This window comes from Gracilinanus agilis, chromosome 3, assembly GCF_016433145.1.
Source record: "Gracilinanus agilis isolate LMUSP501 chromosome 3, AgileGrace, whole genome shotgun sequence".
NCBI classification, from domain to species: Eukaryota; Metazoa; Chordata; class Mammalia; order Didelphimorphia; family Didelphidae; genus Gracilinanus; species Gracilinanus agilis.
The window spans coordinates 71,697,340-71,711,833 of record NC_058132.1 but is presented as its reverse complement, the minus strand read 5'-3'; the positions used below and the strand labels follow the sequence as shown (position 1 = coordinate 71,711,833).

General features: G+C 36.3%; 1 protein-coding gene across 1 annotated transcript in view; it reads left to right on the top strand.

The window, feature by feature from the left end:
- CCDC30 (coiled-coil domain containing 30) overlaps positions 1-14,494 on the top strand; it is a 155,231-nt gene that overhangs the window by 97,056 nt on the left and 43,681 nt on the right. Inside the window, exon 17 of the mRNA XM_044668758.1 lies at positions 9,911-10,052. Coding sequence (XP_044524693.1) covers positions 9,911-10,052 — 142 coding nt within the window. The remainder of the gene's footprint in view (positions 1-9,910; positions 10,053-14,494) is intronic.

The window sequence follows — 14,494 nt, the reverse complement described above, 5'->3', positions numbered from 1 at the left end:
TGGTCAGTTTTTGTGTAGGAACCATGTATTGCTGACAACAAGGTATATTCCTTTCTATTTACATTCAGTTCTCTCCAGAGATCTATTAGTTCTAACTTTTTAAAGATTTCATTCACCTCCTTTACTTCATTCTTGTTTTGTTTGTTTGTTTGTTTGTTTGTTTTAATTTATCTAGATCTGAAAGGGGAGAAGTTGAAGTCCCCCACTAGTATAGTTTTACTCTCTATTTCCTCCTAAAGTTCATTTAATTTCTCCTTTAAAAATTTAATGGCTATACCATTTGATATATATGTATGTATATATATATATTCAATATTGATATTACTTCATTATTTATTGTACCTTTCAGCAAGATGTAATTTCCTTTCTTATCTCTTTTAATCAGATCTATTTTTGCTTTAGCTTTGTCTGAGATCATGATTTCTATTACTGCTTTTCTTTACGTCAGATGATACACAATAAATTCTGCTCCAGCCCCTTATATTTGCTCTGTATATGTCTTCCTGCCTCAAATGTGTTTCTTGTAAACAATATATAGTAGGATTCTGATTTTTAATCTATTCTGCTATCCATTTCCATTTTATGAGTGAGTTCATCTCATTCACATTCATTGTTATGATTAACAACTGTGTATTCCCCTCCATCTTATTTTCCTCTTTTGATCCTGCTCCTTTTTTCTTTTCATTCTGTACCTCTCCTCACCAGCATTTTGCTTTTTATCACTCCCTCCACTTCTCCCTCTCTCTCTCTTATAACCCCTCCCTGTCCTTGTCTTATTCCCCTCCTAATTCTCTATAGAATAAGGTTCTATACCCCAGTGAGTATGGCTGTTATTCCCTCTCTGAGCCAGTGATGATGAGAATAAAATTTAAGCATTGCCTGTCGCAATCCTCTCCACTATAATAGTTTTTCATGCCTTTTTAGGTGAGATAATTTACCCCATTTCATCTCTCTCTTCCCTCTTCCCTCAGAGCAATCCTCTTTTTCATCCCTTGATTTCTTTTTGCATATCATGTCATCCTAATCAGCTTATTTCCACATCCTCTATGTATACTTCTTCTAACTGCTCTACTACTGATAAAGATTTTTAAAGAACTACAAATATTCTTTTTCTATGTAGGAATACATATAGTATGACCTTATTGAGTCACTTAAATTTTCTCTTTCTTATTTACCTTTATAGGCTTCTCTTGGGACTTGTGTTTGGACATCAAATTTTCTGTTTTGGTCTGGTCTTTTCATCAGGAATGCTTCTATTTTATTGAATGACTATTTTCCCCCTGAAAGAATGTACTGTTTTGTTGGATAGGTGATTCTGGGTTATAAATCTAGGTCTTTCATCTTCCTGAATATCATATTCCACACTTTATGATCTTTTAATGTGGAGACTGCTAAATCCTGTGTAACCTTGAATGTAGCTCCAAGGTATTTGAATTGTTTCTTTCTAGCTGTTTATATAGTATTTTTTCCTGGGCTTGGAGGCTCTTGAATTTAGCTATAATATTCCTGGGATTTCTTTGAGGAGATGATCTGTGGAATCTTTCAATTTCCATTTTACTCTATTGTTCAAGAATATCAGGTCAGTTTTCTTGATAATTTCTTGTTTTAAAATGTTCAGGCTTTTTTTTTTAACATGACTTTCAGGTAGTTCAATAATTCTTAAATTGTCACTCCTAGATCTATTTTCCATTTTAGTTGTTTTTTTAATGAGATATTTCATGTTTTCTTTTTTTGTTGTTGTTCTTTTGAACAAAATTTTATTTTTTATTTTTATTGTTTCTTGATGTCTCATGAAATCATTAGCTTCTATTTGCCCAGTTCTAATTTTTAAGAAATTATTTTCTCTAATGATCTTTTGAGCATCTTTTTTCGTTTGGCTTATTTCTTCTTTCATTTCTCTTCCCCATTTTTCCTCTGCCTCTCATAATTGATTTTTGAAATTCTTTAACTCTTCCAGAATCTGAAACAAATTCATATTTTTCTTTGAAGTTTTACATGTGTTTGCTTTGCTTTCACTGTCCCCTTCTGTGTCTGTGCCTTACTTTTGGTCTCCATAAACATTTTCTATGGTTCTTTTTTTTATGTTTGCTCATTTTCCCAATTTTTTTCTTGACTTTAATTTTTATTTTAAAAGTAGGCTGTTCTCAGGATGGATAGGATATTCTCTTAAAGTTAATTCTTTCTTGATACTATCCTTAGCCTTGTTTCTGGGTTTCTGCAAGTTTCAGTTCTTCCAAAGTGGTATGATGGCCCTTGGGCTGGGAGCTCTGAAAGTCATCTCCCACTGTTGATTCAATCGCCCTCTGAGATTGCTGATGACTCATGCTTGAGTGGGACCCTTTAGTCTCCCTCTGGTCTGGATTGGGTCAGGCATACTGTGGACTGATTTGCCTTGGGGCTCCACTTGAGCTTTGGTAAGGAGTAGCTAGGTCTGGGCTCCCAGAGGCTAGCACCTTGGGGTTTGTCTTCACTGGGGATCTGGAGGCCTACCTTTGGGTTTACACCATCCTGTAGTGCCACACTGACTGCCTCAAACTGGGATTCAGGACCTCACTACAAGCTTGGGCTGGGGCTCCTGGCCTTGTTATGGGCTTATACAGATCAGGCACACAGGCTACCTTGGGCTGGAATTCCAGACTGTGAAAGGGAGTTCAGAACCTGGAACAGAGTGTGTGTGTGTGTGTGTGTGTGTGTGTGTGTGTGTGTGTGTGTGTACGTGTGTGTACGTGTGTGTACGTGTGCGCGCAGAGGGGGCACTTTCTGTTGGCCTGCTCCTTATTCCTTATTGTAGCCTCCTACTGGCTGTGTTCCCTTCTCACCCCAGTGACCTATACACTCTCTGCCTACCTTTCAAGTTGTTCTCTGCGTGAAAGTTGCTTCACTCCAGTATTCATTTTGTGCCATTATTTTAAGATTGATCGGAGAGGATTCTCATTGTGGTTTTTAGTTTTCCTTGATCCTACTCTACCATCTTAGTTCCACTCCCTCTTTTTTTTAAATAACTATGCACACGTGAAGATTTTAGGGCAGTCTTTTAGTTGTTATGGTTTTAGTTTTGGTTAAATTCCATGGATCTGTAATTTCATATGTGAGGATCCTTCCCCAAGTGATATAGATCGAAATAATCCAAATCTTTTCATCCTGTGTGATTCTTGTCCATGATTTTCTATAAACCCATCATAGCTGGTCTTCTGAAAGCCTTTGAGACCTTCCTTTTGTTCTCAACAGTATTATTGTACCTATGTCTTTCATCTTTTGCCTCTCAACCCCTGAACCAATTTGCTCTACTGCCTTGTTTGTGTTCCTGGGTAAAGAGTTTTTCATTACTTGTAATGCAGGATTTATGCAAGATCTCTTGCATTTGCAAAATTACCCTAGGCAATCCTGTCAGTTAGGAGAATGGAACTCTGGCCCAGCAGGTGCAAGTCCCAGGAGTTGACAGTTTGAGCTAGGACTATAAAGACCCCTGCAGAACCAACCTAGTGGTTCTGATTTCCTTGACCTCACCCAGACACCCAGCTACCCCTTGACTTCCCTTGGGGACCCAGGAGGGATTGAGGGAGGTGGAACATGGGCAGGAAATTAGGTTAGGCCAGCCTAGGAATAGGGACACCCCTAAACCTACTTAACAAGTATATCTGTCTAGCTGGTAGATCACATAACATCAGGGCAGTGTAAATTATCTCTGGTCGAGGGCTGGTTCCCTCAGCCTAACCTTACCTTCTAGGTCCATTGCCAACACTGGCCAGTCGCCTTTAGTGACAGCTTCTCCAGACCCTAAACCCTCTCTCCTCAGTTTTCCCTTCTGTGTTTAAATAAACCCTTAGCCTGAAACTGTGAGCTTCTATAGTTATTTATAACATCATCCTGGGCTAAGGGGCTGAGGAGAGGGGAGAAAAACAACCACTTGACTCCAAAGGAAGTACTGGGCAAGCATCCATTTTATTCAGGAAGTGTGTGAGCTTCACTTCCTGTTGAGTTCTGCTTTCACTCCTGCAGGGAAGGGCTCCTCACTCTCCACTTTAAAGGAGCCAACAGATAGCAGGGAGACTGACTGGGCATTACAGCTCAGGCTACACATCCCTGGCAGTCTCAAATCACCAGCTACAATAGTTACAGGCTCCTCGGCCCAGATGTCTCACTTGTACCGCCAGCTCCCCTGTTATCAGACAGATTACCCCCTTATTACATACTTTAGGTACACATCATTTTTGGTGTTGTGATATAACCCACAAGAATCTTCCCGTCACCATTTAGGTTATTTGTAGTTTTTAATTCTTCTGAGACTGCCTTATGATTTTCAGTCATGTCAGTCATTCAGCATCACCAACAGATTAACTGGCATTAAAGACATGGGCTTTTGCAATAGCAAGTTGTTTCAATTCAATCCAATAAATGTTTATTAAGTGCTTCCTGTGTTCAAGGAAGGTACTATAATATGATATTAGGGATATAAAGAAATAGTCCCTGCCCTCAGGGACATAGATAAACAAACACAAGATAATTAGAAAAGGAAGAGAGCATTGCCAAAGGAATCAGAGATGGCTTCACAGAGGAAGTAATAGCTGAGATGAACCTCAAAAGAAGATAAGAATTTTGCAAGGCAGTGTCAAACAAGAAATACATTCCAGGGATGGGTGATAGGATCCTGGAAAACTCTGTGTACTTTTCCAATTAATTTTCTGTCACATTTGTCTAATATACAAATATATTGATGGATTAATTTAATGGACTACCTATCCCATGTATACCTAAAACCTGAGTAATATTAGTATTTTATCCACTTTGTTTTCCTACCCTTTTTTTGCATTATTAAGATTTTAGCCTCTATAGTATTTGGAGGCTTGATTCAATTAGTACAATGTTTTTACAATAAAAAAACATTTAGAGAACTTCAAATCTTGTACTCAAAACAAATAAAATGTATGCTGGAACTTTACTTAAAATAAAAGAAGGCAGCCTAGTCATAGAAAGAACACTAGCTCTGAGGTCAGAAGACCTGGGTTCAAATGTCACTACTTATATGCTTATATATATTTACATATCTACTTACTTGTACACCCTTGGGCAAGTTACCTAACCTCCCTAAACTTTGTTTTTTTCCATCTAGAAAATGATGAGGTTAGATTAGGTGGCCTCTTAGTTCCCTTCTACCTCCATCTCTGCTTCTATGACATTGAAAGAAAGCAACAAAGCCTGGCTTATTGAAAAAGTATTCAAACCATTAGAACATCTTTCAGAGGCATTAACATGCAATGAAGAGTGCTGAACTTAAAGTCATAGGACTTGAAAATGAATTCTATACACATCAATGTTACCTTTGAGCTAGTTACCCAAATGAGGGGATTGGATGACCCTTCAACTCCCTATAATCCTAATATTGCTTCCAACTCCAAATCCATGATGCCATGAAATGCTATTCACTGCAGTACATAATTTGTTGTAAAGGTTTGTCTCAGACCCTATACAAATGAATTTTTGTTTCTAAAGCCCCAAAAGGGCATTATTCAGTTTCATTTTAAAGTAGTCATATGACATGGATTCCAAAAATGGCATTATTAGAGGATCCAATGTACTTAAAAATATATAGGATGGGGACAGCTGGGTAGCTCAGTGGAGTGAGAGTTAGGCCTAGAGACAGGAGGTCCTAGGTTCAAACCCGGCCTCAGCCACTTCCCAGCTGTGTGACCCTGGGCAAGTCACTTGACCCCCATTGCCCACCCTTACCAATCTTCCATCTATAAGACAATACACCGAAGTACAAGGGTTTAAAAAAAATATAGGATGTTGTAGTTTTAAAATTAGGTCCATAGAGTCATCTATACTGATAAGTTCATAGGATAATACTATGTTAGATTTAAAATTGGAAATTGGAAGGACTTTAGAGGTCACCTTGTCCAACTCCTTTATTTTATAAATAAGGAAACTAAGGGACAGAATAATGGTTAAGTAATTTGCAAAGGAACAAGTAACAAATGATAGAGCTGGGATTTAAATATAGGTCCTTTGACTCCAAATCCATTGCTTTTTTTGCTGTACCACAGGGCCTTCAATCAACCAGTACTGGCTGAGCAACTGTTATGTACTAGGCACCAAGTTAAGTGCTGGGGGGAAGGGAGAAAGGATTCTGTACTTACATTCTAGTGGGGGAACAACATCTTATCTAGTTAAGTAGATGTGTAGAGTTTTACAAAATCATTTGGGGGGTGATGGTGGGGAAGGCTTTGGTTAGAAGTAGCCCTTAGACTGAATCTTGAAAGAACCTAGGAATTCCCATTCTGAATTTGTCTTGGTGTAGGGTGTGAGATGCTGTTCTAAACCTAATCTCTCCCATACTATTTTCCAATTTTCCCAGCAGTTTTTGTCAAATAGTGTATTTTTATCCCCAAAACTAAGTTTTTTGGGTTTATCATATACTGTCTTGCTGAGGTTATTTTCCCCAAGTCTATTCCACTGATCTTCCCTTCTGCCTCTTAACCAGTACCAAATTGTTTTGATGACCACTGCTTTATAGTACAATTTTAGATCTGGTACTGCTAGGCCCCCATCCTTCACATTTTTTTCATTATTTCCCTTGATATTCTTGATATTTTGTTCTTCCAAATTAACTTTGTTTATGTTTTTTTCTAATTCAGTAAAAAAGTTTCTTGGCAGTTTAATAGGTATGGTACTGAATAAGTAAATTAATTTAGGTAAGATTGTCATTTTTATTATGTCCCATGAACAATGTTTTTCCAACTGTTTAGATCTAGTTTTAATTGTGTGGAAAGTGTTTTGTAGTTGTGTTCATATAATTCCTGTGTTTGTCTTGGCAGATAGATTCCTAAGTACTTTATATTGTCTAGGGCAGTGTGGTGGGCAAACTTTTTAAAGAGGGGGCCAAAGGAAAGGAAATACTCATCTGTCAGTCTGTTTCTAAGGCAACTCTTTCGAAGTTTCATTGTATTATATCCTACTCATTGTATTCGTCAGATTAGGAATAATGTCACACTGCCTGATAGAACATTTTAGGGGGCCCACATCTGGCAGGTTGTAGTTTGCCCATCACTGGTCTAGGGTGATTTTAAATGGAATTTCTCTTTCTAACACTTGCTGCTGGAATGTGTTAGAAATATATAGGAATGCTGATGATTTATGTGGGTTTATTTTGTATCTTGCAACTTTGCTAAAGTTATTGATTATTTCCACTAGCTTTTTAGTTGATTCTCTAGGATTCTTTAAGTAGACCATCATATCATCTGCAAAGAATGATAGCCTGGTCTCCTCATTGTCTATTTTGATACCTTCAACTTCTTTTTTCTCCTCTAATTGTTACTGCTAGTGTTCAAGTACAATGTTAAATAATAGAGGTGATAGTGGGCATCCTTGTTTCACTCCTGATCTTATTGAGAATGCTTCTAATTTGTCCCCATTGCAGATGATGCTTGCTGATGGTTTTAGATATATACTGTTTATTATTTTTAGGAAAGCCCCTTCTATTCCTATACTTTCTAGTGTTTTCCGTAGGAATGGGTGTTGTATTTTATCAAAGGCTTTTCTGCATTTGTTGAAATAATCATGTGATTTTTGTTGGTTTGCTTGTTGATATGATCAATTATGTGAATGGTTTTCCAAATATTGAACCATTCTTGCATTCCTGGTATAAATCCCACCTGAGTATAGTGAATAACCCTCATGATCATTTGCTGGAGTCTTTTTGCTAGTATTCTATTTAAGAGTTTTGCATCTATGTTCATTAAGGAGATTGATCTGTTGTTTTCTTTCTCTGTTTTTGGTCTACCTGGCTTTGGAATCAGTACCATATTTGTTATAAAAGGAATTTGGTAGGACTCCTTCTTTGCTTATTATGTCAAATAGTTTCTATAGTATTGGGATTAGTTGTTCTTTGAATGTTTGATAGAATTCATTTGTGAATCCATCTGGTCCTGGGGATTTTTTCTTAGGGAGTTCTTTGATGACTTGTTCAATTTCTTTTTCTGATATGGGATTATTTAAATATTCTATTTCTTCTTCTGTTGATCTAGGCAATTTGTCTTTTTGTAAATATTCATCCATATCACCTAGATTACCATATTTATTGCCATACAATTGGGCAAAATAGTTTTTAATGATTGCCTTAATTTCCTCTTAATTAGAGGTGAGATCTCCCTTTTCATCTTTGATACTGTTGATTTGGTTTTCTTCTTTCCTTTTTTAAATTAGATTGACCAGTACTTTGTCAATTTTGTATGTTTTTTTTCAAATTACCAGCTTCTAGTCTTATTTATTAATTCAATAGTTCTTTTACTTTTGATTTTATTAATTTCTCCTTTAATTTTTAGGATCTCTAATTTAGTTTTCATCTGGGGATTTTTAATTTGTCCACTTTCTAGTTTTTTAATTTGCATGCCCAATTCATTGACCTTTATCCTCCCTAATTTGTTAATATATGCACTCAGGGATATAAATTTCTCCCTGAGTATTGCTTTGGCTGCATCCCATAAATTTTGATATGATGTCTCATCATTGTCATTCTCTTAAATGAAATTATTAATTGTTTCTATGATTTGTTCTTTAACTAACCAATTTTGGAGAATTGTATTATTTAATTTTCAATTAATTTTTGGTTTGTCTCTCTATGTACTCTTACTATTTATTATTTTTATTGCATTATGGTCTGAAAAGGTTGTGTTTATTATTTCTGCTCTTTTGCACTTGTTTGCCATGTTTTTATGCCCTAGTACATGATCAGTCTTTGTGAATGTACCATGTGCTGCTGAAAAGGTATATTCCTTTTTGTCCCTATTTATCTTTCTCCGCCTATCTATTAACTCTAATTTTTCTAAGATTCCATTCACATCTCTTACCTCTGAGAACCTAGGAATTCCAAGAGGAAGAAGGACCATCCTCAGAATGGGAAGTAGGCTAAACAAAGACATGTGGATTGAGAAAAGTCATAAATACAGTCCAAAAATGAGAGCTATTAACCATGGGATTAACTGGTTTGAATTAACCACACACGATAGGATTTAGATGTCAGAAATCACTCAGAAGAAGTAGACGAGGAGTTACTTAGCTAGTCCCAAGTCAAAAGAAGGATTGAAATAAGCAGTAGAAATCAGAAATTCATTTTTTAAACCCTTACCATCTATCTTAAAATCAATAAGTATCAGTTCTTAAGGCAAAAGAGTGGTAGGGCTGGGCAACTGGAGTTAAGTAACTTTCCTGGGGTCACACAGATAGAAAGGATCCGAAGCCACATTTGAACTCAGGATCTGCTGTTTCCAGGCCTGGCTATCTACTTAGCCCCCTTAGCTGCCCCCAGAAATTCTTTATAATAGCACATCCTAGGTAAGTTTCAAACTAACAAAGTGCTTGAACTTTCTGCCTCCTTTTATGGGAGAATACCAGTGATTCAATTTTCCATACCATGTGGGGATAGATGTGGGAGTAGCCAAAGGTCAATAAATGTTGCCAAGATCTCCAGCAGAGAAAAAAATCAGATCATCAAGAAGATGAGTGAATTGTTCTTTAGGATTCAATTATTTAGTTTCTAATTACTTTTTTTAAAAAATATTTTTAAACCCTTAACTTCTGTGTATTAGTTCCTTGATGGAAGAGTGGTAAGGGTAGGCAACGGGGGTCAAGTGACTTGCCCAGGGTCACATAGCTGGGAAGTGTCTGAGGCCAGATTTGAACCTAGGACCTCCCATCTCTAGGCCTGGCTCTCAATCTACTTAGCTACCCAGCTGCCCCTCTAATTACTTTTTGATCAATGTTTCCATGGCCATTTATTGAATGTAATTTTTGTTGTATTATGATTTGAAAAAAATATATTTCATATTTTTTCTGGAAAAAAAAAGATGAGTGACGGGGCAATGCAGGTCCTGACATTATGTATGTGGTTATACACTTGTGTTTATTTCCACAGGAATTATAATGAGAAACACCACCATCATAAAGCTAAGCTTCGTAAAGCCAAGGAACGTTTAACAAATGAAGTGGAACAACGAGATGGGAGGATTAAACAACTTGAAAATGAAATTGAGGGAATGCAGAAACTAATGGAAAAGGTGAGAAGGAAACAGCAGCATACTGATGATGGGGGTGGTAGGAAATAAAAGATTCTTTGGAATAGAAAGTCTAGTTATTCCATTTATTATGGCTCTTCTAAGTGAGTCAACAAACATTTTTTTAAGTGCCTGCTAAGTATCAGCCATGTGCTAGGCACAAGGAGTACAAAGACCAAAATGAAGCAGAACTGGCTCTCTAGGAGCTTGTGTTTTTTCAAGGATGACAACATGTACATATATAAAGATATATAGAATATATGCAAAATAAATCTATGATAATTTGGGATAAGGTAGCACTGGAAATAGAAAATCAGCTTCCTGTAAAAGGAGGTGTTTGAGCTGAGACTTGAAAGAAGGAATTTGAGACATGAAAAACTGAGGAAGGAGAGTAAGGATGGTCAGTACAAAGGCCCTGAGATGGGAAATGATGTGTATGTGCTTATGTCTGTGTATGTGCATATAGATGCACACAATACCAGAAAAATGAACTTCCTTCTTTTTTTCATCTCATTGTATACTATCCTTTATCTTTATTCTTTTACAAGTTCTCCTAATATATTTTGGCCAGGGATTAGCAAAATATAGTGATTCTTAGTTTCTTCTTTATTGCATTTGTGCTGTCAAAACCTTGGGACTAGAAAAGATTTCTTCTCCCTGCCCATAGAGAACATTGCTTAAACTATTGGACAGATGAGAATTTATCCTACATTTTAAGATTTCTAGTAAATGAACTTCCCAAACCTCTCTTATATTCAGTCCAGTGTTCAGTAACTTTCTTCATACTTCAGTACTTCATTGAGTCCAGGATCTCATCATTGGTGCTGGGTACTTCCTCCATTGCACAGTGTATATACATATCCATGCCTTTTTGTTCCTGCCTATGCCCTTTCTTCAATCCTCCATAGAGAATATTTTCAAATTATCCTGGATTTTCTCATGGGCTGTAATTAATGTAAATATTCCTGTTGCAGGTCAAGCTGGTTAGCTTTTATTCTCAGTGGAGATGGAGATAAAGCAATAATTATTCTTTATGTAGTTACTTTGCTATTTGTCATCTTTCAGTGTTTTCTTCTCTCTAAATAATCATAGATTTGGGGGTAGGGGTTCACTATCTTCTTTGTCTATCATCCAAGCAATACAAATGAAACTGAAAAGAGGATAGACTTCAGGAAGCCAAACAATCTGTAAAATTTCAATATGGTTTATCACTGTAAACCATGTCCTATGACCACAGCTTTAGGTTTATTACATGGAACAGATTCAATCTTGAGATCTCACTATTGCACTTCTTTTGCTCCTGCCTTCCCTCAGGTTTTCCTCTGAGAATAGCAAAATTTGTCTTGTGTCTAGATTTCCACAACTAAAAGGAAATGGGCCTTAAACTCCCATGGATGCCTTTAAGTCTTACTCTAGACCCTGAATAGATAGGAACAGGCCTCAACCCAACAACTCCAACAAAAAAGTGAAGACTACAAAGGACTCATACAAAAGCCTGTTCATTCTACTTTCCTTTCCACTGGAATTTCTTTTTCCCTCAAGAACCTTTATACGCCTCCAGATTTCTAGTACTGCCTTCAGGTTGAGGCCCAACCATTTGAGATTATGATTGAAGCAACTCAACACTCCAATAAACCTTACTTTCCTTTTGGCTTGTAGTACTTTTCTGAGGTTAAGACCACACATATATCACTAAAAGGAAAAAAGTCTGAATTTGCCCCTCTGCATCCTGCCTCTCTCTCCCTTGTTGCTTCATGGCTCCTAACCCTTGTGTAATCCAGGGATCTGCCCTTTGGTCAGGGAATTCTTCTGCTCTGTACTTCTGGCTCAAGTTCTTACAGTTCCTGGCCTTGCTGATCAATATATAGGCCTCCCCAGTCCAAGTCCACAGTCTTTCTTCTGTCTTTGTGTTGAGCTAATGTTCTGAGTCTCCTCTCAGTTCCCTCCATTTAAAGGCTAAGTTTAAGGATGTATGTAGCTTCACTGTCATCATTCTTATTATTAAGGAAAGAGTCAGTGTCAGAACACAATCTTCATCAATAGAGCAAATTGGAATTTTTATACCTTATATTGAGAGATTTCTTCCATGTAAAGCAAGATTCTTATCAGTAAGGTCAGTGGAAATCAGGACTGTACAGTAAATGAACATATCCACAACTCTCTTAATTAAAAAAATTTATGCTCTTTGCAGATTATGTAATTGTGCTTTTAATCATACTGTTCCATAGGCCTAGTTCTGGGAATCTAGGAATAATCATAATCTGCATGGAAAACTTATCTATTTAAAATATGCCATCAACATAATAATATCAAGAACAATTTATATAAAACATAATATCTTCCAGGAAGACAGTTTAAACCCATTTTGATTCTGCTCAGACTTAAACATATTATTCTCTTTCCTAAAAAACTTTAATGTGGCTTCCAAGTTTAAAGTGGAGGAGCTATGCCAAAATATATTATCAATCACATGATTGAGGTACATGGATAACATCAAGTTATATGGCTCCACAGAAAAATACATTAGACAACTTCTCCATCTTTTAAATTTTTTCCTCAATTGATAATAAAATGTCATTTGAACTTAAGTGTAAAATAAATTATATTCACTAAGGGAAGATAGGGACTGAATCCAGAGGTAAAAATGAACCAATAGACCGAGTTGATACTTATAAATACCTTGTTCTCTTCCAAATAAGACACAACAAACATAAAACTGTCAAGAAGAAATCTGTGGCTATATATGTCAAGAGATTTAATGGCAACCTGAAGTCAAAGCTGAGTGTAAAGAACACATTGAAAGTAACTAATACCTTTTCAATACTAGTTTTGACATATACTTTTCAAACTGTAAAATGGACCTTAAAAGATTTTAAAATCCCAACAAAAGTCATACAGTTAACATTTTCTTGTTTAAAAAAATTCAGAAGAATGATTGATAGACTCATCAGAGTACATTATAAATAGATTAAAGACTTAGAGAAATAACTTTTGTTATAAGCAAACATCACTTCACCAAACAAGTAATGTGTGATGTTAAGCACACACCTGGGAAATTGTCTAATGTTAAACAGAAGCAGTTTACCTCTGGATGGAAGCTAAAAGATACCCAAGATCAAAGAGCGGAACAAAAAAAGCACTCTGGGTGACATTCCCATGAATTCAATGATAACGATAATGAAATGCTGAACAATTGGCTGAGATATATAGACTTGCTTATACACATAAAAGCATCCACCAATTGAGGACCAGGCCACCACAATAAAAAATTACAGGACCCTGAATATAGCCATTGGTGTAGATTCTGTAAGGAAACAATAGAAAGTTTATACATCTCACTGCAGATGGCAAAAATTTAGCATTTACCTGACAAGATACTACCTGGTAACTAGAATAATACATCAGAAGCTCACTCTCTAATAGAAATAGATGACCAACCCCCAGGCTAAAACTACAAACCTCAAAATATCCTGGAGAATTCAACAAATAAATCATACCATAACAGCTATTATCATAGAACAGTTGCCCACAATCACCAAAACATAATGTTTATCCATAAAACTTTAACAACAATGTTTTTAATAGATGTCACCATACCAGATACCCATAATCTCCAAGACTAAATGAAAATCTTTCAAAATACTGAGACTTAGTGGAGAAAATTAGAACCATATGGTTAAAAGATAAAATGGGCATTATCTTTACCTTCCTATCTCCAAAGATAATTTCAATGAGCCTATTTTATTCAGTTACAAAAAGTAATTATTTTATTCATATATGCAATTGTCCAAGGAACATTAAATATAAAAAACAATAGGATAGCAACTTGCCCCAAGACTATTTCTATCTGATTTCCATCCAAAGAGAGGAAATAAACAAGACAGATAACAATAAAAATGGCATGTATATAGTGCTTTAGAGTTTGCAAAGCACTTCTAGAATCTTATTTCTTTTGACTTTCACAACAACCCTGTGAGGTAGTCATTATGGGTATTATCCCCATTTTCAGATGAGAAAACATGTCTGTAAGGTTGAATAACTTGCCCACGGCCAGACACAAAGTTTAAGCTACTAAGCCATATAAAAGAATGCTCCAAATCACTAATAAGAGAAATGCTTCTTGATTCCTTGGTTCAGCATTATACTCTTTGGGTCATGCTTACGAGGCTCCCCCAATGTCAGAAAGCTCACTTAGTATAATACTACTCTTACATTGTTCTCCTATATTGCTTTCTCCAGGACATCTCCTCCCAAAGCCTATCAAAACAGTAGATAAAAATCCCTTCATTGGTTTTGTCAATACACCCCAAAGTCAGTAATCCAAAGGCACTGTCAGCAAAATCTAGTGCTAAGCACAGTGCCTGAAATACAGAGTAAGTCATTCAGAAGGTATTTTTGATGGATCAGCTGAATAAAAATCATTAGTTACCTCTTACCTCAGATTC